Source organism: Ranitomeya variabilis, chromosome 7 (genome assembly GCF_051348905.1).
Source record: "Ranitomeya variabilis isolate aRanVar5 chromosome 7, aRanVar5.hap1, whole genome shotgun sequence".
Taxonomy (NCBI): domain Eukaryota; kingdom Metazoa; phylum Chordata; class Amphibia; order Anura; family Dendrobatidae; genus Ranitomeya; species Ranitomeya variabilis.
In genome coordinates this window covers 3877857-3902961 of record NC_135238.1, presented here as the reverse complement: position 1 = coordinate 3902961, position 25105 = coordinate 3877857, and the positions used below count along the sequence as shown (strand labels likewise).

Here is a 25105-nt window from a genome sequence, read left to right as displayed (position 1 = left end):
GAAAAAATTATTTGAAAAATCAACTCAATAAATTAATTGAGAGCATTCTCAAACATAAGGCCGACCCAGACCTCAATAGACGGGAAGGTCTGTTACAGAATCTGGTGGAGAAGTATCAGTCCCTTATTAAAGAGAGGAAACATATTCCGTTCCAGAGGGAGTTAAAGTCCTTTGGGGACAATCAGGCCTACAGTTTTCAGAAGTCAAATCTACCTGACACCTCTTCACCAGACATTGAGACTTCTCACACAGAACGCTCCAATACAAGCTTTTCACCTAGGGGGAAACGACATTGACAGGGATGGAGAGGTGGAGGAAGATGTGCACGGACGGGATCATTCAGGGCGGACAGTCAAACCAACCCATGAAGGATCCCCCCTCTGGGACTACTTCACTGTACTCCACCTCATCTTTATTTAGAAAGGAACACCCACACGGGCTACTACCTGAGACCAAAGGACTATCGAACCAAGGCCAAATTATTAACCTTTCATCCCATGTCGTCACTAGGGAAGAACATGGTGTTCTGGGAAAGGGCCTTCATTTTGTTCACACTAATTGCTTTGATTGTTTCAGCCATGATAAGGAACAATGTTTACAACTGGGCTTGAATGAGGATGAACTGGAGGGAATTAGAGCCTTTGTCGGACTATTGGAGGAAAATGAGAGGGATGGGACCACTGGGCCATTCACTGACCTCAGTAATAAATTTACCAAAAGACCACCGCAAGGGGAACCAACAGTGTGGATATTTTCCTGAGGCTAATGGAAAGGGACCTTCAAAAAAATCCATGTATGCCATTTATCTCAAGTTGCAATCTGTCACAAGGGGAGGAACAGGCCCTACATGACATGTCTAAGAACGACACACTGATCAGCAAGTCATCTGACAAGGGCGGGAATCTTGTCATTATGGAGGAGAAAATTATCTGAACATGTGCTGTGCTTTACGAGATAGGGACACATATGAGATTCTAAAATCTGACCCCACAGAAGGGGTTAAGAGTATTTTAGATGGGGCAAGAGAGGGTGCATTGATATCTAAGAATGAGTACAGATTCTTGTTGCCAATGCATCTGTTGTTGGCAACATTTTATACCCTGACAAAAGTGCACAAGGGGTTAAATCCTTTAAAATGACACCCCATTATATCAGGAACTGATCCCCTTATCCAGAATTGTGGTGTATATGTTGACAGGATTCTTCGCCCCTTTGAGCTCGCTCTCCTCTTTTACATCAGAGACACCTCTGGCCTCCTTACTAAACTTGAGGGCATCCATGTCGTTGAGGGTTGTTTCTTGGCCTCTATATCCCTTTATAGTAACATCCCACATGAGCATGGTCTTCAAGGGGTTAGACATTTCCTTAGTTCTAGATCAGTCGTATGTGAGAATCATAACCACCTTCTCAAGTTCACACTCACAACTTTCTCATTTTTGACAGGAAGTACTTCCACCAGCTCAGGGGCACTGCGATGGAGAGTCCCTGCGCCCCATTGTATGTCAATCTGTTCCTAGGCTGGTGGGAGGAAACCGTTATGTTCACCAATTAACCTAGGTGGTGGCATTCCCACATCGGGGTTTGGCATAGGTTCATAGAAGGCATCTTTGTCATCTGGCATGGTACTAAGGCTGATTTTCTGAAGTTCATCAAGGATCTGAATGTGAACACTATAGGCCTTAGACTTATCTCTGAAATGGGTATCGACACTACCTTTCTTGGATGTCCTAATTCGCAAAAATATTGATGGCAGTCTTGACACCCAAATTTATCGTAAACCCACCAGTACCAATAGTCTACTCAGATGGGAGAGTCATCATCCATTACCCCTTAGACGTGGCATTCCCAAGGGACAGTTCTTGAGGTTGAGGAGGAACTGCTCCGACATGAATGACTTTCACAAGCACGCTATGGACATGAGTAGTAGGTTCCATGATAATGGATACCCGAGGCACACAGCCAAAACAGCATTTTCACATGCTCTATCTTGTGACAGAGGAAAATTACTTCAGACCTGCACAAAACCCATCCAGACAGACCCCGAGCACACTTGAATCATTGGCACTTTTGATTGCCAGAACAAGCGTGTCCTGAAAGTCTTAAACAAAGACTGGAACATCTTGACTGTGGATCCCAATCTGAAGGGTTTGGAAGGGCTTTCGCTTATGGTCACGTTTAGAAAGGGACGTTCTATCAGGGACAACCTAGTACACAGTTTCTTCAAGAGTCCACCTCCAGAAGGTACATGGCTGGAGAGGGAGATTTATGGGTTTTTCAAGTGCGGTGACTGTGAACTGTAAATACATGAATTCTTGCAAGTTCATCTGTAGCTGCTCCTCTGGCAAAAGACTCTACCAGCGTGATTTTTTGAACTGTAAGAGTATAGGTGTTATTTATTTAGCAACATGCACATGCCCTATGGATTACATAGGCAAGACTGGTAGGGAGGTCAAAGGTGGTGACATCATACATAAATGTGATACCCCATTGGCGAGACACATGTGGAGCGCCCCCACACCGCCGCAGGGCCGAGGGATACCCGGAGCCGGGCCTCTGAGAGTCTCAGTCCAGTTCTGGGGTTGTCACGGTGTCTAGACCCGGTCCGTGGCCCTGTCTGTCAGTGGGGGACGTCCGGTGCAATAAGTGGTGTTGTAACGGTGCAGTTGTGAGGTGCAGGTCGCGGTAAATAACGAGGACACCAGGTTGCAGTCTCTTTACCTCTTTACTGAAGATCTCTGAGTCCTCAGTCCAGAATACGGTTCACCAGGCTGCGCAAGTCCGGCCGGTCCAATGGCACTTCCAGAGTTCTCTTCACAGGAGGAAATCTGTGCCTTCCCCCTAGCGCTATGTGTTGCAGTCCTTCCCTGCTGTGCTTACGGAAAGTACCCCACAACTGTTGTGTCTGTTTCTTAAGTTCCCTCACAACTCGATTAGATGATGTTCTGCTAATCCTCCGTCCCTCCCTGATGTTGCGGTTGGGACGGCACCCGTTTGACGGGTAGGCTCGGAGCTCTTCCGGGACCCTAGAGACGCCCCTCTCCACAAGTTGCCCCCCAAGACTTCATAGGTGATTTGAGTTAGACAGCCCGCCTTAGACTGACTGTCCTGCTGCTGTTTGGAGTATTGCTTGAAGCTGAATGATATTCTACTCCCTCGGCGTTCAGGCCACCGGTAGTGCGCCTCAGTAGGATGTTGCTTCGGTCTTACAGCACGACTCCTACTGGTATTTCTCCTTTGCGTGATCCCGTTTCTCACTCAGCACAATCTATCTCTCTTCTAATCCTTTCTTGGGCACCGCCGCTACCCGGAGCAGGCACGGTCCCGTTACATTCGTTCTCGTTGCCAAGCCTCTGTCAGGATCCCACCCCTGACAGAGACCCTACTGTATCTTCCCCTACAACACCCTCTGCCACAAGGTGTTGCCTGGTTCCAACCCAGTCAGCTTTCTCGACTAACTTCCTGCCTGACCCCCAGTTTACCCACTATGGTGGGGAGTGGCCTAATGAATAGCACCCTTAGCTCCCCCCGGAGGCCCGGCTGTGAAACGTATTGGTGACTGTGATACCTGATCAGATGAACTCCTTCAGTGCCATCAGACGCACCATAGCTCCCCATAGTGGCGGAGCCACAGTACTGCAACGACCAGGACTCTGGAGCGCTGCACATGAATGGGACGCACCAGGGCAACCTCAAACATTTCACTTTTTGTGTCCTGGATGTAGTGAGACATAATCCTAGTGAGGGTAACTATGATAGATATCTCCTTAAAAAAGAATGTGAGTGGATTTTCCACATAGGTTCGTTGGCCTCCTCGTTTGGCCTCCTCCTTTCTCTAACAACCCATATAATGACAAGTAAAAAAGGCAGCACACTGCAGCGCTAAGACATGCAAACATGAAACATGAAAACTGAACTGCAATACTGCACTAGAAATATGAAAAATGAGAGCGTTTAGCGCATAAAAATGGCCAATTTTATGTGTACCTGATAGCCCCTTTACGGCATCTCTCGTATATCAGGTCCTACGCGTGCCTACCTCGCTGAGAATAAACGTCTCCATGTGAATGGGTACCTGTGAAAACCTCCTCCTAGACTCATATTCTCTCTCTCTGTGGAGGGGTACTGGACCTGCTGCGATTAAAACACCTGGGCTAGGAGGCGGAGTGCTCAGTCAGAAGGCTAAATAATATATTTGAAAAAACTGACCGTCACATCCATACATAGACTAAGTGTGAACAGGTGCTGAACCTAGAGTCACCAACTCATATACAGTCAAGTAAAAAAGGCAGCACACTGCAGCACTAAGACATGCAAACATGAAACATGAAAACTGAACTGCAATACTGCACTAGAAATATGAAAAATGAGAGCGTTTAGCGCATAAAAATGGCCAATTTTATGTGTACTGTTGTGAATTAGACTTTTTGGCTCCCTCTTGTGGTTACTAGTGATATGACTCTGGGATTTTCTTCCCTCAGTTTGCACCCACCTGGGTCGTTAGTCCAGGGGTGTTGCTATATAAACCTTCTGGATCCTTAGTCCAGTGCCTGGCATCGTTGTAATCAGATCCTTTCTGTTTGCTCCTATCTGCTAGTCCTGGTTCGTGCAAAATTAAGCTAAGTCCTGCTTCTTTGTTTTTTGGGTTATTTGCTTGCTCTCATTTTTTGCCCAGCTTGTACTAAATGTGATTCCTGACCTTGCTGGAAGCTCTAGGGGGCTGGTGTTCTCCCCCCGGGCCGTTAGACGGTTCGGGGGTTCTTGAATATCCAGCGTGGATATTTTGATAGGGTTTTTTGCTGACCATATAAGTTATCTTTCTATATTCTGCTATTAGCTAGTGGGCCTCTCTTTGCTAAATACCTAGCTCATTCTTACGTTTGTCTTTTCCTCTTACCTCACCGTTATTATTTGTTGGGGGCTTGTATCCAACTTTTGGGGTCTTTTCTCTGGAGGCAAGAAAGGTCTTTCTTTTCCCTTCTAGGGTTAGTTAGTTCTCCGGCTGGCGCGAGACGTCTAGAATCAACGTAGGCACGTTCCCCGGCTGCTGTTATTTGTGGTGCTAGGATTAGATATATGGTCAGCCCAGTTACCACTGCCCTATGAGCTGGTTTTTGTGTTTGCAGACTTAGTAATTATTTCTGAGACCCTCTGCCATTGGGGTCATAACAGTATGCCAGGCCAACATTGAATGTTTAATGCATTGCAGAAGTGGGATAACAAGAAAGGAAATTCTGAGTTTTTTTTTTTTCCTCTCTTCCTCCCCTTTACCTTTGAGTGGCTTGTGCTTGCTGCAGACATGAATGTCCAGACCTTGATTACAAGTGTAGACCAGCTTGCTGCTCGTGTGCAGGGCATACAAGATTTTGTTACCAGTAGTCCTATGTCTGAACCTAAAATACCTATTCCTGAACTGTTTTCTGGAGACCGATTTAGGTTTAGGAATTTCAAGAATAATTGTAAATTGTTTCTTTCTCTGAGACCCCGTTCGTCTGGAGACTCAGCTCAGCAAGTTAAAATTGTTATCTCTTTTTTACGGGGCGACCCTCAGGATTGGGCTTTCTCGCTAGCGCCAGGAGATCCGGCATTGGCAAATATTGATGCGTTTTTTCTGGCGCTCGGACTGCTTTACGAGGAACCTAATCTTGAAGTTCAGGCAGAAAAAGCCTTGCTGGCTATTTCTCAGGGTCAGGATGAAGCTGAAGTGTATTGCCAAAAATTTCGGAAATGGTCCGTGCTTACTCAGTGGAATGAGTGTGCTCTGGCCGCAAATTTCAGAAATGGCCTTTCTGAAGCCATTAAGAATGTGATGGTGGGTTTCCCCATTCCTACAAGTCTGAATGATTCCATGGCGCTGGCTATTCAAATTGACCGGCGTTTGCGGGAGCGCAAAACCGCTAATCCTCTGGTGGTGTTGTCTGAACAAACACCTGATTTAATGCAATGTGATAGAATTCAGACTAGAAACGAGCGGAAAAATCATAGACGTCAGAATGGGTTGTGTTTTTACTGTGGTGATTCTACACATGTTATATCAGCATGCTCTAAACGCCTAACAAGGGTTGTTAGTCCTGTCGCCATTGGTAATTTGCAACCTAAATTTATTTTGTCTGTGACTTTAATTTGCTCATTGTCTTCTTACCCTGTTATGGCGTTTGTGGATTCAGGGTGCTGCCCTGAGTCTTATGGATCTGTCGTTTGCCAAGCGCTGTGGTTTTGTTCTTGAACCGTTGGTAAATCCTATTCCTCTTAGAGGTATTGATGCTACGCCATTGGCGGAAAATAAACCGCAGTTTTGGACGCAGGTAACCATGTGCATGACTCCTGAACATCGGGAGGTGATTCGTTTTCTTGTTCTGCATAAAATGCATGATTTGGTCGTTTTGGGTCTGCCATGGTTACAGACCCACAATCCAGTCTTGGATTGGAAGGCAATGTCTGTGTCAAGTTGGGGCTGTCAGGGAATTCATGCTGATTCCCCGCCGGTGTCTATTGCTTCCTCTACTCCTTCGGAAGTTCCTGAGTACTTGTCTGATTATCAGGATGTATTCAGCGAGTCCAGGTCCAGTGCTCTGCCTCCTCATAGGGACTGTGACTGCGCCATAGATTTGATTCCAGGTAGTAAATTTCCTAAGGGAAGACTGTTTAATCTGTCGATACCTGAGCATGCCGCGATGCGTTCGTATATCAAGGAGTCTCTGGAGAAGGGGCATATCCGTCCATCCTCTTCCCCTCTTGGTGCGGGATTCTTTTTTGTGGCCAAGAAGGACGGATCTTTGAGACCTTGTATTGACTATCGGCTTCTGAATAAAATCACTGTTAAATTTCAGTATCCTTTGCCTCTGTTGTCGGACTTGTTTGCCCGGATTAAAGGTGCCAAGTGGTTCACCAAGATAGATCTTCGTGGTGCGTACAACCTTGTGCGCATTAAGCAAGGAGATGAATGGAAGACTGCATTTAATACGCCCGAAGGTCATTTTGAGTACTTGGTGATGCCTTTTGGGCTCTCTAATGCACCTTCAGTTTTTCAGTCCTTCATGCATGATATTTTCCGGAAGTATCTGGATAAATTTATGATTGTTTATCTGGATGATATTCTGGTTTTCTCTGAAGATTGGGACTCACATGTGGAGCAGGTCAGGATGGTGTTTCAGGTTTTGCGCGATAATGCTTTGTTTGTTAAGGGCTCAAAGTGTCTCTTTGGAGTACAGAAGGTTCCCTTTTTGGGGTTTATTTTTTCCCCTTCTGCTGTGGAGATGGACCCAGTCAAGGTCCGAGCTATTCATGAGTGGACTCAACCCACGTCAGTTAAGAGTCTTCAGAAGTTCTTGGGTTTTGCTAACTTCTACCGTCGTTTTATCGCTAATTTTTCTAGCGTTGTTAAACCTTTGACGGATATGACCAAGAAAGGTTCTGATGTTGCTAACTGGGCTCCTGCAGCCGTGGAGGCGTTCCAAGAGTTGAAGCGCCGGTTTACTTTGGCGCCTGTTTTGTGCCAGCCTGATGTCTCACTTCCCTTTCAGGTCGAAGTAGATGCTTCTGAGATTGGGGCAGGGGCCGTTTTGTCACAGAGAGGCCCTGGTTGCTCGCTAATGAGACCATGTGCTTTCTTCTCCAGGAAGTTTTCGCCTGCTGAGCGGAATTATGATGTTGGCAATCGGGAGTTGCTGGCCATGAAGTGGGCATTTGAGGAGTGGCGTCATTGGCTCGAGGGTGCTAAGCATCGTGTGGTGGTCTTGACTGATCACAAAAATTTGATGTATCTCGAGTCTGCTAAACGCCTGAATCCTAGACAGGCCCGCTGGTCATTGTTTTTCTCCCGTTTTGACTTTGTGGTCTCGTATTTACCAGGTTCAAAGAATGTGAAGGCTGATGCTCTTTCAAGGAGCTTTGTGCCTGACTCTCCTGGAGTCGCAGAACCAGTTGGTATTCTTAAAGAGGGAGTTATCTTGTCAGCCATTTCTCCTGATTTGCGACGCGTGTTGCAGAGATTTCAGGCTGGTAGACCTGACTCTTGTCCACCTGACAGACTGTTTGTTCCTGATAAGTGGACCAGCAGAGTCATTTCCGAGGTTCATTCCTCGGTGTTGGCAGGTCATCCGGGAATTTTTGGCACCAGAGATCTGGTGGCTAGGTCCTTTTGGTGGCCTTCCTTGTCACGGGATGTGCGGTCATTTGTGCAGTCCTGTGGGACTTGTGCTCGAGCTAAGCCTTGCTGTTCTCGTGCCAGCGGGTTGCTCTTGCCCTTGCCTGTCCCGAAGAGGCCTTGGACACACATTTCCATGGATTTCATTTCTGATCTCCCGGTGTCTCAGGGTATGTCTGTCATCTGGGTGATATGTGATCGCTTTTCTAAAATGGTCCATTTGGTGCCTTTGCCTAAGCTGCCTTCCTCTTCTGATCTGGTTCCTGTGTTCTTTCAGAATGTGGTTCGTTTGCACGGCATCCCTGAGAATATTGTGTCAGACAGAGGATCCCAGTTTGTTTCCAGGTTCTGGCGATCCTTTTGTGCTAGGATGGGCATTGATTTGTCGTTCTCGTCTGCCTTTCATCCTCAGACTAATGGACAAACGGAGCGAACTAATCAGACTCTGGAGGCTTATTTGAGGTGTTTTGTTTCGGCAGATCAGGATGATTGGGTGACATTCTTGCCGTTGGCTGAGTTTGCCCTTAATAATCGGGCTAGTTCCGCTACTTTGGTTTCGCCAGTTTTCTGCAACTCTGGTTTCCATCCTCGTTTTTCCTCGGGACATGTGGAGCCTTCTGACTGTCCTGGGGTAGATTCTGTGGTGGATAGGTTGCAGCAGATCTGGAATCATAGAACCAGAAACACATGGGCTACTTGCACACTGAACAAGTCTGTAGGAACCTGTTCAGACCACCAGAAAACTTGAAGAAACAAAAAAGTTCCTACAGACTTGTTCAGTGTGCAAGTAGCCCATGTGTTTCTGGTTCTATAATTGTTCTCTTGTTTCTACAAGACTGGGGAGTCCACCACTCCTCTGTGGGTCATTTGCATTTAAGCTGTTCCATCCTGCATGTCCACATGTATATTTTTTTCTCTCTGAACCCTGCTTATACAGGTACTATACAGATAATCAGGTTTTAAATACATCAGATAGGGATTGCATACATTAGTTAGGACTGCTCTATAAGGGTATACCTTGGCGATTTGGTGGAGCAGCTTAGTATACATTTTTTTGCAAAAAAACGTATCAACTAAATACCCTGTTTTCTTTACATCTTTTGACTAGCACTTGCTTATTACTGTGATTTTTTTACAACAGAGTATTTTTGACCTCACTGTGCTTTTTTGTTTCTTCAAGTTTTCTGGTGGTCTGAACAGGTTCCTACAGACTTGTTCAGTGTGCAAGTAGCCCATGTGTTTCTGGTTCTATAATTGTTCTCTTGTTTCTACAAGACTGGGGAGTCCACCACTCCTCTGTGGGTCATTTGCATTTAAGCTGTTCCATCCTGCATGTCCACATGTATATTTTTTTCTCTCTGAACCCTGCTTATACAGGTACTATACAGATAATCAGGTTTTAAATACATCAGATAGGGATTGCATACATTAGTTAGGACTGCTCTATAAGGGTATACCTTGGCGATTTGGTGGAGCAGCTTAGTATACATTTTTTTGCAAAAAAACGTATCAACTAAATACCCTGTTTTCTTTACATCTTTTGACTAGCACTTGCTTATTACTGTGATTTTTTTACAACAGAGTATTTTTGACCTCACTGTGCTTTTTTGTTTCTTCAAGTTTTCTGGTGGTCTGAACAGGTTCCTACAGACTTGTTCAGTGTGCAAGTAGCCCATGTGTTTCTGGTTCTATAATTGTTCTCTTGTTTCTACAAGACTGGGGAGTCCACCACTCCTCTGTGGGTCATTTGCATTTAAGCTGTTCCATCCTGCATGTCCACATGTATATTTTTTTCTCTCTGAACCCTGCTTATACAGGTACTATACAGATAATCAGGTTTTAAATACATCAGATAGGGATTGCATACATTAGTTAGGACTGCTCTATAAGGGTATACCTTGGCGATTTGGTGGAGCAGCTTAGTATACATTTTTTTGCAAAAAAACGTATCAACTAAATACCCTGTTTTCTTTACATCTTTTGACTAGCACTTGCTTATTACTGTGATTTTTTTACAACAGAGTATTTTTGACCTCACTGTGCTTTTTTGTTTCTTCAAGATCTGGAATCATGTGGTGGACAACTTAAAATTGTCACAGGAGAAGGCTCAGCGTTTTGCCAACCGCCGCCGCGGTGTGGGTCCCCGACTTCGTGTTGGGGATTTGGTGTGGCTGTCTTCTCGATTTGTTCCTATGAAGGTCTCATCTCCTAAATTTAAGCCTCGCTTCATCGGTCCTTACAAGATATTGGAAATCCTTAATCCAGTGTCCTTTCGCTTGGATCTTCCGGTGTCGTTTGCCATTCACAACGTGTTCCATAGGTCTTTGTTGCGACGCTACGTTGTGCCTGTGGTTCCTTCTGCTGAGCCTCCTGCTCCGGTGTTGGTTGAGGGCGAGTTGGAGTACGTGGTGGAGAAGATCTTGGATTCTCGTCTCTCCAGACGGAGGCTTCAGTATCTGGTCAAGTGGAAGGGCTACGGTCAGGAGGATAATTCCTGGGTGGTTGCCTCTGATGTGCATGCGGCCGATTTAGTTCGTGCCTTTCACGCTGCTCATCCTGATCGCCCTGGTGGTCTTGGTGAGGGTTCGGTGACCCCTCCTTAAGGGGGGGGTACTGTTGTGAATTAGACTTTTTGGCTCCCTCTTGTGGTTACTAGTGATATGACTCTGGGATTTTCTTCCCTCAGTTTGCACCCACCTGGGTCGTTAGTCCAGGGGTGTTGCTATATAAACCTTCTGGATCCTTAGTCCAGTGCCTGGCATCGTTGTAATCAGATCCTTTCTGTTTGCTCCTATCTGCTAGTCCTGGTTCGTGCAAAATTAAGCTAAGTCCTGCTTCTTTGTTTTTTGGGTTATTTGCTTGCTCTCATTTTTTGTCCAGCTTGTACTAAATGTGATTCCTGACCTTGCTGGAAGCTCTAGGGGGCTGGTGTTCTCCCCCCGGGCCGTTAGACGGTTCGGGGGTTCTTGAATATCCAGCGTGGATATTTTGATAGGGTTTTTTGCTGACCATATAAGTTATCTTTCTATATTCTGCTATTAGCTAGTGGGCCTCTCTTTGCTAAATATCTAGCTCATTCTTACGTTTGTCTTTTCCTCTTACCTCACCGTTATTATTTGTTGGGGGCTTGTATCCAACTTTTGGGGTCTTTTCTCTGGAGGCAAGAAAGGTCTTTCTTTTCCCTTCTAGGGTTAGTTAGTTCTCCGGCTGGCGCGAGACGTCTAGAATCAACGTAGGCACGTTCCCCGGCTGCTGTTATTTGTGGTGCTAGGATTAGATATATGGTCAGCCCAGTTACCACTGCCCTATGAGCTGGTTTTTGTGTTTGCAGACTTAGTAATTATTTCTGAGACCCTCTGCCATTGGGGTCATAACAGTATGCCAGGCCAACATTGAATGTTTAATGCATTGCAGAAGTGGGATAACAAGAAAGGAAATTCTGAGTTTTTTTTTTTCCTCTCTTCCTCCCCTTTACCTTTGAGTGGCTTGTGCTTGCTGCAGACATGAATGTCCAGACCTTGATTACAAGTGTAGACCAGCTTGCTGCTCGTGTGCAGGGCATACAAGATTTTGTTACCAGTAGTCCTATGTCTGAACCTAAAATACCTATTCCTGAACTGTTTTCTGGAGACCGATTTCAGGTTACCACTGCCCTATGAGCTGGTTTTTGTGTTTGCAGACTTAGTTATTATTTCTGAGACCCTCTGCCATTGGGGTCATAACAGTGTACCTGATAGCCCCTTTACGGCATCTCTCGTATATCAGGTCCTACGCGTGCCTACCTCGCTGAGAATAAACGTCTCCATGTGAATGGGTACCTGTGAAAACCTCCTCCTAGACTCATATTCTCTCTCTCTGTGGAGGGGTACTGGACCTGCTGCGATTAAAACACCTGGGCTAGGAGGCGGAGTGCTCAGTCAGAAGGCTAAATAATATATTTGAAAAAAACTGACCGTCACATCCATACATAGACTAAGTGTGAACAGGTGCTGAACCTAGAGTAACCAACTCATATATAGTCAAGTAAAAAAGGCAGCACACTGCAGCGCTAAGACATGCAAACATGAAACATGAAAACTGAACTGCAATACTGCACTAGAAATATGAAAAATGAGAGCGTTTAGCGCATAAAAATGGCCAATTTTATGTGTACCTGATAGCCCCTTTACGGCATCTCTCGTATATCAGGCCCTACGCTTGCCTACCTCGCTGAGAATAAACGTCTCCATGTGAATGGGTACCTGTGAAAACCTCCCAAACCCATATAATGAATCCTGGTTAATTTCAAGATTTGCTGCCATGTTCTATAAATCCCCAGTCCAGAGGCTCACATATTGACGTGGTGATTATCTTTATATATGGACATTTTCTGTTTTGGGACCATCATTTTCTATTTACATTTTTTTAACGTGCTCCGCACATATATACCAATCCCCCCCAATGTAGTCATTATGTTTCATGCTGTTGGTCCTGTATTTATTTTGGTTCTACATGCCACTCCCCTGAGAGGCACATGTCGCCCAAGGAGAGGGTTGGGAACAGTGCTTCTGGTGTGCCGGGATTGTGCGGTACAATCCATGGAACGCTAATAAGTCCAGCGCATGTGCAATCCCGTGCTGACATCTGGCCGCGACGTCACTTCCGGGGACACGTCACATCATGTGTCTGCAGTACCCGTAAGTTCCTTCTGAGGACTCTTGATGAAGCGCATATCTAGGCTGCACTTATCTGCCTATTTTTATGGTGTATTGCGCTTCAAGGTGGAACGGACGCGCATGCTGTGTCCTCGGATGGAATCATGTGGTACGTCTGGGCATCAATAGAGGTATAAACTAGCGCCGTTTGTATGGAGACGAGGGTCGGTATGAAACCCATATAACGTCTCCTTGATGAGAGACATGGGTGATTGTGCCCTTTACTCTCACTTTTATCTCTGACTTTCTAGTTTGTGTACCTCATTGGGGGAGGCACTATAAGGCCATACCATGTGTATATAAATGAAGGAGTATGCTCTGGCACCATGCAGCATCATCTTACCTCCTGATGGGCCATGTGGTGAAACGCATAGAGGTCGCATGACATCTGACTGATAAGTACCCGCATTTCTTCTCAAAAAGGATAGGGTTTGACACACTTTGCACCACTGTGGGGATTTAGCTGTTGCAGGTATTGAGCCACTTTCTGCTTCCACTCATCATTATTGACCCCTGGGATTGGTGTTGATCATTGCCTCCCAGGGATAGCCATCGTGGAGCAAGGGCACCATATCCGCTGACAAATAGGGTGCCAACCTCTGCGGTATAGGCAGGTTCTCAGCTCAGGTACAGCTCAGAGGGGTCACTTATGACATTTTTTATCATATATTAAAGGGACTCTGTCACCTGAATTTGGAGGGAACAATTTTCAGCCATAGAGGCGGGGTTTTCGGGTGTTTGATTCACCCTTTCCTTACCCGCTGGCTGCAATATTGGATTGAAGTTCATTCTCTGTCCTCCATAGTACACGCCTGCGTAACGCAAGATTGCCTTGTGCAGGCATGTACTACGGAGGACAGAGAATGTACTTCAATCCAATATTGCAGCCAGCGGGTAAGGAAAGGGTGAATCAAACACCCGAAAACCCCGCCTCTATGGCTGAAAATTGTTCCCTCCAAAATCAGGTGACAGAGTCCCTTTAACTATCAAAACCATGCATGGCGAGTCACCGTCCCATTGACCTTTGTAACACCTGCTTTCCCATTTATCTTCCTTTTCTTCTCTGGCTGTCTCAATACAGTTCTCTCTACCCACCCTTGATGGTCTGAGTGTATATTAGCCGCCATCACATATGTATAGGTCCACTCATGGCAGATAGGGCTAGCCGCCATCAAGCGGGGGCGCCATTTTCGTATAGATTCTCATAGGGTGCCAACCTCCGCAGGTAGGCAGGTGTACAGGTCAGGGACTGCTCATAGGGCACCAACCTGCGCAGTTAGGCAGGTATATAGGTCAGGGACTGCTCATAGGGCGCCAACCTGCGCAGTTAGGCAGGTATATAGGTCAGGGACTGCTCATAGGGCGCCAACCTCCGCAGATAGGCAGGTCTACAGGTCAGGAACTACTAATAGGGCGCCAACCTCCGCAGGTAGGCAGGTGTGCAGGTCAGGGACTACTCATAGGGCGCCAACCTGCGCAGTTAGGCAGGTATATAGGTCAGGGACTGCTCATAGGGCGCCAACCTGCGCAGTTAGGCAGGTATATAGGTCAGGGACTGCTCATAGGGCGCCAACCTCCGCAGATAGGCAGGTCTACAGGTCAGGAACTACTAATAGGGCGCCAACCTCCGCAGGTAGGCAGGTGTACAGGTCAGGGACTACTCATAGGGCGCCAACCTGCGCAGTTAGGCAGGTATATAGGTCAGGGATTGCTCATAGGGCGCCAACCTGCGCAGTTAGGCAGGTATATAGGTCAGGGACTTCTCATAGGGCGCCAACCTGCGCAGTTAGGCAGGTATATAGGTCAGGGACTGCTCATAGGGCGCCAACCTGCGCAGTTAGGCAGGTATATAGGTCAGGGACTGCTCATAGGGCGCCAACCTCCGCAGATAGGCAGGTCTACAGGTCAGGAACTACTAATAGGGCGCCAACCTCCGCAGGTAGGCAGGTGTACAGGTCAGGGACTACTCATAGGGCGCCAACCTGCACAGTTAGGCAGGTATATAGGTCAGGGACTGCTCATAGGGCGCCAACCTGCGCAGTTAGGCAGGTATATAGGTCAGGGACTACTCATAGGGTGCCAACCTCTGCAGATAGGCAGGTGTACAGGTCAGGCACTACTCATAGGCTGCCAACCTCCAATGGTAGGCAGGTGTACATGCAGCGCCCCCACTGCCGCAGGGCCGAGGGGCACCCGGTACCGGGCCTCTGAGTCTCTGCTCTGGGGTTGTCACGGTGGCTAGGCCCGGTCCGTGACCCTGCTGCCTAGGAGGCGTACAATGAAGATGGGGGGTATGGTGGTGTTGTTGTGGTGCGGTGCTGGTCGCAGTAAATAACGAGGACACCAGGTTGCAGTCTCTTTACCTCTTTACTGAAGGCTTCTGGATCCTCAGTCCGGAATACGGTCAACCGGGCTGCGCAAGTCCGGCCGGTCCAATGGCACCTCCAGAGTTCCCTTTGCAGGTGGAAATCTGTGCCTACCTTCTAGCACTTGTGTGTTGTGGTCCTCCCCTGCTGTGCTTACGGGATAGTCCCCACAACTGTTGTGTCTGTTTCTCGTGTTCCCTCACAACTCGATTATGATGTTCTTCTCCGTCCCCCCAGATGCTATGGCTAGGACGCACCCGTATGACGGGTAGGCCCGGAGGTCTTCCGGGACCCTAGCGTCGCCCCTCTCCAAATGTTGCCCCCTATGTCTTCTTAGGTGATTTGAGTGAGACAGCCCGCCTATAACTGACTGTCCTGCCGTAGGTTTGAAGTATTGCTTGGAGCCTGATACTTCCTCGGCGTTCCGGCCACCGTCTACGCGCCTCAGTAGGATGTTGCCTCGGTCTTACAGCACGACTCCTACTGGTGTTTCTCCTTGTTGCGTTGATCTCGTTTCTCACTCAGCACAATAAACCTCGCTTCTTGTCCTTTCTTAGGGCACCGCCGCTATTTCGTGCAGGCGCGGTCCCGTAACGTTCTTTCTGTTCGCTAGGCCTCTGTCAGGATCCCACCCCTGACAGGGACCCCTCTGAATCTTCCCCCGCAACACCCTCTGCCACAGGATGTTGCCTGGTTCCAACCCAGTCAGCATTCTCTCTAACTTCCTATCTGACCCCCAGTTTTACCAGACTGTGAGGAGTGGCCTAATAAATAGCACCCTTAGCTCCCCCTGGAGGCCAGACTGTGAAGTGTATTGGTGTATGTGATACCTGGTCAGATGAATCCCTTCAGTGCCATCAGACGTACCATAGCTCCCCATAGCGGCGGAGCAACAGTACTGCAACGACCAGGACTCTGGGGCGCTGCATACAGGTCAGGGACTGCTCATACGGTGTCAGCCTCTGCAGGTAGGCAGGTGTACAGGTCAGGGACTGCTCATAGGGTATCAGCCTCCGCAGGTAGGCAGGTGTACAGGTCAGGGACTACTCATAAGGTGTCAGCCTCCGCAGGTAGGCAGGTGTACAGGTCAGGGACTACTCATAAGGGGTCAGCCTCCGCAGGTATGCAGGTGTACAGGTCAGGGACTACTCATAAGGTGTCAGCCTCTGCAGGTAGGCAGGTGTACAGGTCAGGGACTGCTCATAGGGTATCAGCCTCCGCAGGTATGCAGGTGTACAGGTCAGGGACTACTCATGAGGTGTCAGCCTCTGCAGGTAGGCAGGTGTACAGGTCAGGGACTGCTCATAGGGCGCCAACATCCGCTGGTAGGCAGGTGTACAGGTCAGGGACTGCTCATAGGGTATCAGCCTCCACAGGTAGGCAGGTGTACAGGTCAGGGACTACTCATAAGGTGTCAGCCTCCGCAGGTAGGCAGGTGTACAGGTCAGGGACTACTCATAGGGTGCCAGCCTCCGCAGGTAGGCAGGTGTACAGGTCAGGGACTACTCATAAGGTGTCAGCCTCCGCAGGTAGGCAGGTGTACAGGTCAGGGACTGCTCATAGGGTATCAGCCTCCACAGGTAGGCAGGTGTACAGGTCAGGGACTACTCATAAGGTGTCAGCCTCCGCAGGTAGGCAGGTGTACAGGTCAGGGACTACTCATGAGGTGTCAGCCTCTGCAGGTAGGCAGGTGTACAGGTCAGGGACTGCTCATAGGGTATCAGCCTCCACAGGTAGGCAGGTGTACAGGTCAGGGACTACTCATAAGGTGTCAGCCTCCGCAGGTATGCAGGTGTACAGGTCAGGGACTACTCATGAGGTGTCAGCCTCTGCAGGTAGGCAGGTGTACAGGTCAGGGACTGCTCATAGGGCGCCAACATCCGCTGGTAGGCAGGTGTACAGGTCAGGGACTGCTCATAGGGTATCAGCCTCCACAGGTAGGCAGGTGTACAGGTCAGGGACTACTCATAAGGTGTCAGCCTCCGCAGGTAGGCAGGTGTACAGGTCAGGGACTGCTCATAGGGTGCCAGCCTCCGCAGATAGGCAGGTGTACAGGTCAGGGACTGCTCATAGGGCGCCAACATCCGCAGGTAGGCAGGTGTACAGGTCAGGGACTACTCATAGGGTGAACGCAGGGTGCACTTTTTAGTATGGTGTTTATTTCTGTATTTGTTGTTTGTCTCTTTTAACGGCAATTAATTAAAAGTTCTATTTTAAAATCAACATTTTTTCGGGGTTCCTCCATGGCAGCCTTTTTCAAGCTGAACCTCCCCTATTTATTTAATCCTGATTTCCTCTACAGATATTACAGCTCCCTCTCTTCTGGCAAGGAAGGATTTTTATAAGATTTTGGAGGCATGTGTGGGATTGTTTTCTCCTTCATTCAGAACATTTGTGAGGTCAGATGCTGATGTTGGGGAGATGTTGTGCTCACGATCTCCATTTTGGTTCATCCCAAAGACGTTAGATAGGGCCGATGTCCCGGCTCTGTGTGGCCGATGTCCCGGCTCTGTGCGGCCGCTCATTTTCTCCCCTCCATGTCTGTATGGCCCTCATGATCTGGGCACAGTCATGGGGGCAGACAAGGGTCTTCCCCAAACTGTGCTCACAAAGCTGAAGCTTCAATTGTCCACAATGTCTTGTGCTGAAACATTAAAGTTTCCCTTGGTGGCTCTTCTGCCCTCTGCTCCTCAGCACTCGGCCCCTGCTCTGTAACTTTACGGGGTCTCCACTTCGTGGCTGAGTTGCTGCAGTTCCTTCCACTTCTCAGTAATGTCATTCGCAGGTGATGGGGAAGATTCAGGAGGAAGAAATGTCATGGACGGACTTGTTACCCCAGTGGCTCCTATTACAGACTGCACTGGTATCGGGGAGCTCGGCACCACCAGCCGCTGCCACATGGCAATAAGTTCAGATGGCATGGTGGGGGGCCAGAGGTTATAAACATGAGGCCAGACTGTGGCAATAGGAGCAGAGGTTATATAACGGGGCAAATCAAGTAGGTTTTGTGGTAATCTGCTAGAATGGAGCAATGCTGACCTATCAGGGTATCTGTGTGACCCCTCGATCTGTTCCCCATTATCTATAGACATAACTTTGCATCCATCCAGCAGCTTTTTTAAGATATCCACAGTGGGTATGTTTCTGACTTATACCATCCAATCTGTCATCATCCAATTATGGCACCATAGAGCACCGCCCCTATTGAGGCACATGGACATCGCTGAGAAGGACCCTTGCTATGAAGCCCCTCTATTAGACAAAGCAAAGAATAACATTAATGAAATGTCAACTCCGCATGAACAAGAATTATTGGTCCCACAATGAATTATGAGCCAACATTTCCCGTGCAGCCTCCCCGGGCGATGTCGGCTGATTGTAGGGTCTCTCGTACTATGTTCCTGCAGCAGAGAGTCGTGTTACTTGCAGTAAAGCCTTGGAAGAAATGACTGATCACAGCACAAACTACTGCCGCCATGAGCTGAGGGCCGGGATTGGTACCAGCCTTTGCCACATGGGCACCCAGTAGAGGTGCCGTATTCCACCGCCCGTATCCATAGGCTTGTGGGTCACAGATGAGACTTGCAGGTAATACTATAATCTCAGAATATTTTCTGCTCCATAACCCAAGGACCCGAGGCTTCTACAAGTAATATGCAAATGATGGGGCAATAAAATCAATTACTTCCTTACTCGAGAGGACCTTGTACTCCTCCTATCTGTGTCGTCCTGAAGGAAGAGTCTTCAGTCATGGCCACAGACTCTGACAGAATAAGACACACTATCAGTCATTTTAGCTTTGATCATTGCACTCACGGCAGTCAAGGCTTTACCCGGATTCTCATCCAATTCTTTGGCTTTGCCGGTCATGGTAAATCGGCCTTCATTAACAGTTGTGTGTACGTATGGGAGAATGAAGAGTACAAGAACTATGCATATTCTATGGATACCGATGGCGGCCACACACTGGAGAGGAGGTCGTACCCCCTAACAAAGGCCATAACTCTGGTGGACAACCGAGGCTTTGGTATAATCGGAGGATACGAGAGCGGAGAGATCTTTGCCCAACTCGGTAAGTAAAGAAAAACCATGTCACAAAAACATGACCGTAGAGCATATGAGTCTTGTGGAAGTCCCGGCATGTAGGTACAATGCCACCAACCGTGGATCCAGATGTCAGTCCCAGAACTGCTTATGGTGTTGTAGCTCCTTAACTTAAAACTGTCTGTGTTAGTGCATATGCAAATAAGGCTTAAGTGCTCTGGGAGTGTCAAAGCACTTCCCCTTTTTATGCCTCCCCGAGACTCTTCACTGCCCAACTTCACGTTCCACTGTCTGACTGAAAGTTTATTGGCTGATTTTACAGTGAGTGATCTGTTATCCAAGCAAAGGGAGATGGGGATGGAGGGTAAAAAGCTGGGGAAGTGCTCTGACCATACCTAAAGCACTCTAGCCTCATTTGCATGTGAAACAAAACAACAAATTTTCAGTAAGACAGCGTCAATAAAGTTGTTAATGACCAATATAACCCTATGGGAGGCCGTCCTGACAGATTCCTTTTAATGTCTCGGCCCCGATGAGATACATCTTATTGTTATGTGATCGTCCATCTTAATATACTGTATGACGTCTATAGTAAGCTTGAGTGGCTCTGTTGGTGAGTGTCCACACACTTTTCTCTGGTCCTTGATACGTGACCCTTGACGTTTGCTCTTTCTTAATCTGAAGGTAATTTGTTGCCTTTGGATGAACAAGTGAAATGGACCAAGAAGTATGAACTGATCGACAAGATGCATCAATCCAAGAGCAGAGTCCGGATCTCAGACTTTGTGGTCCCGGTACTGGTCTACAGGTGAGGACGAGGTGCACACAGGTGACATGTAACAGGGTCCACCCCCGGGATGTTTCTCCAATATCTTCATAACCGTGGCAGGATCCGATAGAGGTGACCTCATAGATCTCCCAGTATTTATTGGGTCATTCTGCACTGAGACGTCATCTGGGACAAAGAAGGAAATGGGAAGACATCGAAGAACCGACCAATCAGAGGACAGAATTATCATAAAACTGGTTGAAATGTTACCAGATATTTGGGCACCTTGTAGTTGTACTAAGATTTAATGATTTTTAGTCATTTTTGTTCCAGCAACGTCAGTGAAATTGAGATGATCTTAATAATGAGGGTCGTGTCAAAGTGGAGCAGCACTAAAGTGGGGTAAATTATTACAGAAAGGTATCTTATCCATGACAGGATTATATTTTTGGTGGTGTCAATTTATTAAGAGCCGTGCCTGTTTCAGTGCCACTCGCTGCTCCTGGACAAAGCTGTCTCTGCTCACAGCATCTGGAAGAGCAGAGGTTTGACAGGTGGAATAATGCCGCTGGTCTGAACTGTCAATCATTAGGAGAGTATTGCCCCCAATGCAGGGGTCCGGGAGTAGTGTGCTCCTGAAGACAGGACATGAGCTCTCCCCTTCAGAGGTGTCTGGTGTCTCTCCATTCTGCCTAATCTGATACTGAAGAAATGTGCTGTCGTTAGTGGGTCACATGGCCATAAGCACGGAGAGAGAGGCTAGTGTACACGGGTGGGACAGTCAGGTGCTGTATGGCCGCCTCGGCCTCGGCAGTTGTCTGACCCATGTACAGCAGCACTTCTCTCCACATTCGATACCAGATTGGGTGGAAGGGAAAGGAAACAGACAACGCTTTATAAAAACACTGTAAATACTTGTACTTTTTCACTGGAGGGTGAGGTGCATGATAGGTTCTTCTCCTTGTCTCCTCCATTACCAGTCTCCTTCTTCCATCCATGACACTGTTTCCTTTCCTCAGTCCTCTCCTCCATCGCTCTGTAATGTTGTCACGTGTTAGTGTCCATACAATGTCGGAGCCACCATGATCCCTGTAATTGTCTCCTGGAGAATAGAAGCTCCATGAGATTATTCCGGGACCCCACTGAATTTCATTCACTGTATAACTTCTTGGAATTCTGGACAGATGGATGGATGGATGGACGGACAGATGGACGAATGGATGGACGGATGGATAAATGGACAGACAGACGGACATATGGATGGATGGATAGGCAGATGGATGGATGGACGGATGAATGGACGGATGAATCGATGGACGGAAGGATCGATGTATGGATAGATGGATGGATGGACAGATGGATGGATGGACAGACGGAGGAACGGTTGATCGCTCTGGGGCCACTTTGGCTCTGGATTCTGCAGCCATTCTTCAGATTGATGCCGCACTCCATCATGTGGAGCCGATCACTGTGATTCCTTGTCTCCTGTTCCATCTTGCACATCTTACAGACTGCTGTACATCTTGCTCCTCTTCATATCTGGTCCCCTTATCTTAGACACCCTGTAGTTACTGAAGATCATAGAGGGGATGGAAACAAGGACATTTCATGGTTCTAATCTCTTCTTTTTCAGTGTCACACAGTCAGTAAACCCTGAAGAACAAGGAGAACTGAAGGCCGTGCTAAAGATTTCTGAAACCCTGACAGGTAACCTCAGTGAGCCCTCGGCAGTACTGGTGCAGACTGGGCATCTAAGGGGGAACGTCAATCCTGGTGGAGACCACCAAGTCAGCGTAGCGAGACTTATAGGTTGTGCACTGCTCCTCAGGGAAAACAAATCATTAAATAGACATTTGAGAGAGAGAAAGAGAGAGGATGGGAACTCTAGCGCCAACTATTCAGGGCTGGATTGGGACTATACAGAAGCTGAGGATCAGGAGCGCTAACACTGAACATACAACATGGCACCATCAGCACAAGAAGGAGAATAGAGAAAAGCTTTTGGGCTTTTACATTACTGAGGCCATTAGCCTCAGTGAAACATATCTCCCCTGCAGCACCTTGCCAGTGACGGTGTCACACTCCCTGAGCACTGAGCTGTGACGTCCTCTCACTATCCAGAGTCTCCACATTGTGGCTGCTGCGTTTCTTGCTTCTGCTTTTACACAGGCTCTAATATTCCCAGCTGATTGGCTGTGCTGTACCATGTGATGTGATTGGCATTATAGAGCAGTGCACTCTGCTGTGCACCAGTTCAAGTGATCCTTCCCTGGCGGGGTACAATGTCAGTGGGGATTTGTGGTGATTCTCGTGTATTGACAATTGTTTGAATTCATCGGATTCAGCAAATTCTTAAAAATGTGACACAAATTTGCTGCTCCCGAATTCGTTTCCCTCCTCTTTTGATAAAACCAATAATCTGGGAGCTGGAAGCGATCGGTGCCATTTAATGCTTCACATTTCTGCTGCGTAGTGAGCTAAGCAATAGATGGTGTAAAATGGACGAGACAGTGTAGAGGCGCATTCATTCTTTACCGGACACTTTGGTAAGTTCGGTGCACTATAACATTTACACTGCCGAAAAATTAGTCTGTTTATTACGGGCCCCTGGGACAAGGCACGTATCATATATCCAACTATCTGTATTTGGGCTTCTTCAACCAATCCTATATTGAAGCCCTTTGCCGCACGAGTGTGTATTGTATTTTTGTATTTTTTGGAAATACTGATGGAATTATAATTTGCCCTTTGTCACTTTATTTTTTCAGGTTTTTCTGAAATCATCATAACATTAAAAAAAAAAGTTAGCCTCAGCCATAACTCCAATTCTAGCCCTTAAGGAGAGACTTTGCACCCCCATAAAAATTGGCACCATGGGCCCTCTTGTCCCCCATAGTATACCACTGAGTTAAGAGGTCGGGACACTGGTGAAGTCGGAAGGGTTAATGACCAGCGCTGATAGTAAGAGTTGTAACCTAATAGGAAGAAGCAATAGTCCATAGGTGAGTCACTGATGAACCTTTTCCATTTTCATTCCAGGGATATTCCCTATTGTAGTTCTCACCCATAAAACAAGCGGTGAACTGACCAAGCGGGAAGCAATGTTCAAGAATATGGGGGTCGAAAAGATATTTTCCATTGAGAACTACACTCCAGAAGATCACTACAAGCAAAGAACCAAACACGAAGAGGTTCTGAAGTTTTTATATGAGGTTGTAAAAGATGCTCAGTTTAAAGTGAATGAACCTCGAAACCCCGAGAGGGAAATGAGAAGAAGAAGGAGGTACATGATCCAGTACGTGAAGGAAAGGGAGAAGATTAACAGAAAGGAGGCCTTAAGTAGGAAGAGATTCCTGGAGCAGAAGTTGGCAGCTGAGGTGACCAACGACTCCCAGATGGATGTAGATCAAGAGACACAAAGGGAAAGACAACTGGAAGAAGACATCAGAAGAATGCAGGAGATGATGGAGCGCCTGGATCCAGAGGAAGAGCCGGTATACGAGCCTGTCTTACCAGCTACAGACTCAGATTCTTCATGAACTTCATGAAAATTTCAGATTCGCCAGAATGAAAACGTTTTGTGATTTCAATTCACACCAATCTAACAAATTGGAGGGACAGCAGCCAGTCAATTTTGTGGATTCTTTCGGATGGCCAGGGAGGGGTTAAAAATAATGAAAGATAATACTCACATGTCCTAGGCCTGTCTCTCACCTGTCCTATGCCTATCTCTCACGTGCCCTACGCCTCACTCTCACCAGTCCTAGGCCTGACTTTTATCTGTCCAAAACCTTTCTCTTACTCATTCAAGGCCTAATTCTAGGACTGTCTCTAACCTGTCCTAGGCCTATCTCTCACCTGCCCTAGCCTATCTCTCACCTATCTTAGGCCTGCCTCTCACCTGCCAATGCTCCCTTTTCACCTGTCTTAGGCCTCCCTCTAACCTTGCCTATGCCTCCCTCTCACCTGTCCTAGGCCTGTATCTCATTGTATTAGATCTTCCGCTCACTTGTCCTAGGCCTGCCTCTCCTTTGTCTTAGGCCTTCCTCTCACCTGCCTATGCCCCCTTCTCACCTGTCCTAGGCCTCCTTATCACCTGCACTATGCCTCACTCTCACCTGTCCTAGGCCTGCTTCTCACCTGTCCTATGCCTCCATCTAACCTGGCCTAGGCCTCCTTATCACCTGTCCTAGGCCTGTTTCTCATCTGTCCTAGGCCTGTTTCTCATCTGTCCTAGGTCTGCGTCTCACCTGTCTTAGGCCTCCGTCTCACCTGTCCTAGGCCTTCCTCTCACCTGTCCTATGCCTCCCTCTAACCTGGCCTAGGCCTCCTTATCACCTGTCCTAGGTCTGCCTCTCACCTGACCTAGGTCTGCCTCTCACTTGTCTTAGTCCTCCATCTCACCTATCCAGGCCTTCTATTTACCTGCCCTATGTTTGCCTCTCACCTATCCTTGGCCCCCATTTCACCTGTCCTAGGTCTGCCTCTCACCTGTCCTGTAGCTTCCTGCCTGACCAGCCAGTTTTCAATTCGACTCTTTCAGTCTCCGGTCTTCATGTTTTTTGATGTGTCCAAGTAAAGCTCAGTCAGTGCCTAAACACCAGAGGTCAGAAGATGGAGTAATGACAGGTGGACCAGGCAGGGAGCTGCAGTGACAGGTGCAAGTAGGACAGGCACGGATAACATTTTATTATTGTTGAACCCCTTTCCTCCACCATTTGCTAAGCTTTGGGAGTCTGGAGTGATCTCAGTGCTTATTAAGTTACTAAGTTAGCATCGACGGAGAAAGTCAGTTGTGGTATTGAGGTTCATATAATAAATGTGACAGTATTATTAGAGGTAATTGTATTATCGGTGATGTCCCGCATTGGTTCCGCTGCTATTTTATGTTTTACTTTATAAGAATGCTCAGGGGCAAAACTGATAAACGCTCCTTCTGGCGCGGCCCCACAAGGGTTGACGTACGACGTGTTCTCTTAAACAGTGAGTCATGTGTCCCTCTCCGGGACCCGGAAAGCTTCATTACTGTTATTGTCCTATAGAACATCTATGGTGCAACTCTGGAGACAGTGTATTAATGACGCCACAT

At 47.5% G+C, this 25105-nt stretch overlaps 1 protein-coding gene across 1 annotated transcript; it reads left to right on the top strand.

Moving 5' to 3' along the window:
• The first annotated feature begins 18910 nt into the window (after nucleotides 1–18910).
• On the top strand, nucleotides 18911–24343 carry LOC143785036 (uncharacterized). The gene is made up of 4 exons (XM_077273694.1): nucleotides 18911–19275; nucleotides 19932–20055; nucleotides 21650–21723; nucleotides 23056–24343. Exons 1-4 carry the CDS (start codon nucleotides 18954–18956, stop codon nucleotides 23553–23555), a joined length of 1020 nt encoding a protein of 339 aa, XP_077129809.1. The 5' UTR covers nucleotides 18911–18953; the 3' UTR covers nucleotides 23556–24343.
• Nucleotides 24344–25105: the final 762 nt, after the last annotated feature.

Bases quoted from the DNA above. Each gene is read 5' to 3' on its own strand.
- LOC143785036 (XM_077273694.1), top strand. From the start codon at position 18,954: ATGGCCACAGACTCTGACAGAATAAGACACACTATCAGTCATTTTAGC. The intron at 19,276-19,931 runs GTAAGTAAAGAA...CTTAATCTGAAG, and splicing joins AGAGATCTTTGCCCAACTCG to GTAATTTGTTGCCTTTGGAT. The intron at 21,724-23,055 runs GTAACCTCAGTG...TTTTCATTCCAG, and splicing joins GATTTCTGAAACCCTGACAG to GGATATTCCCTATTGTAGTT.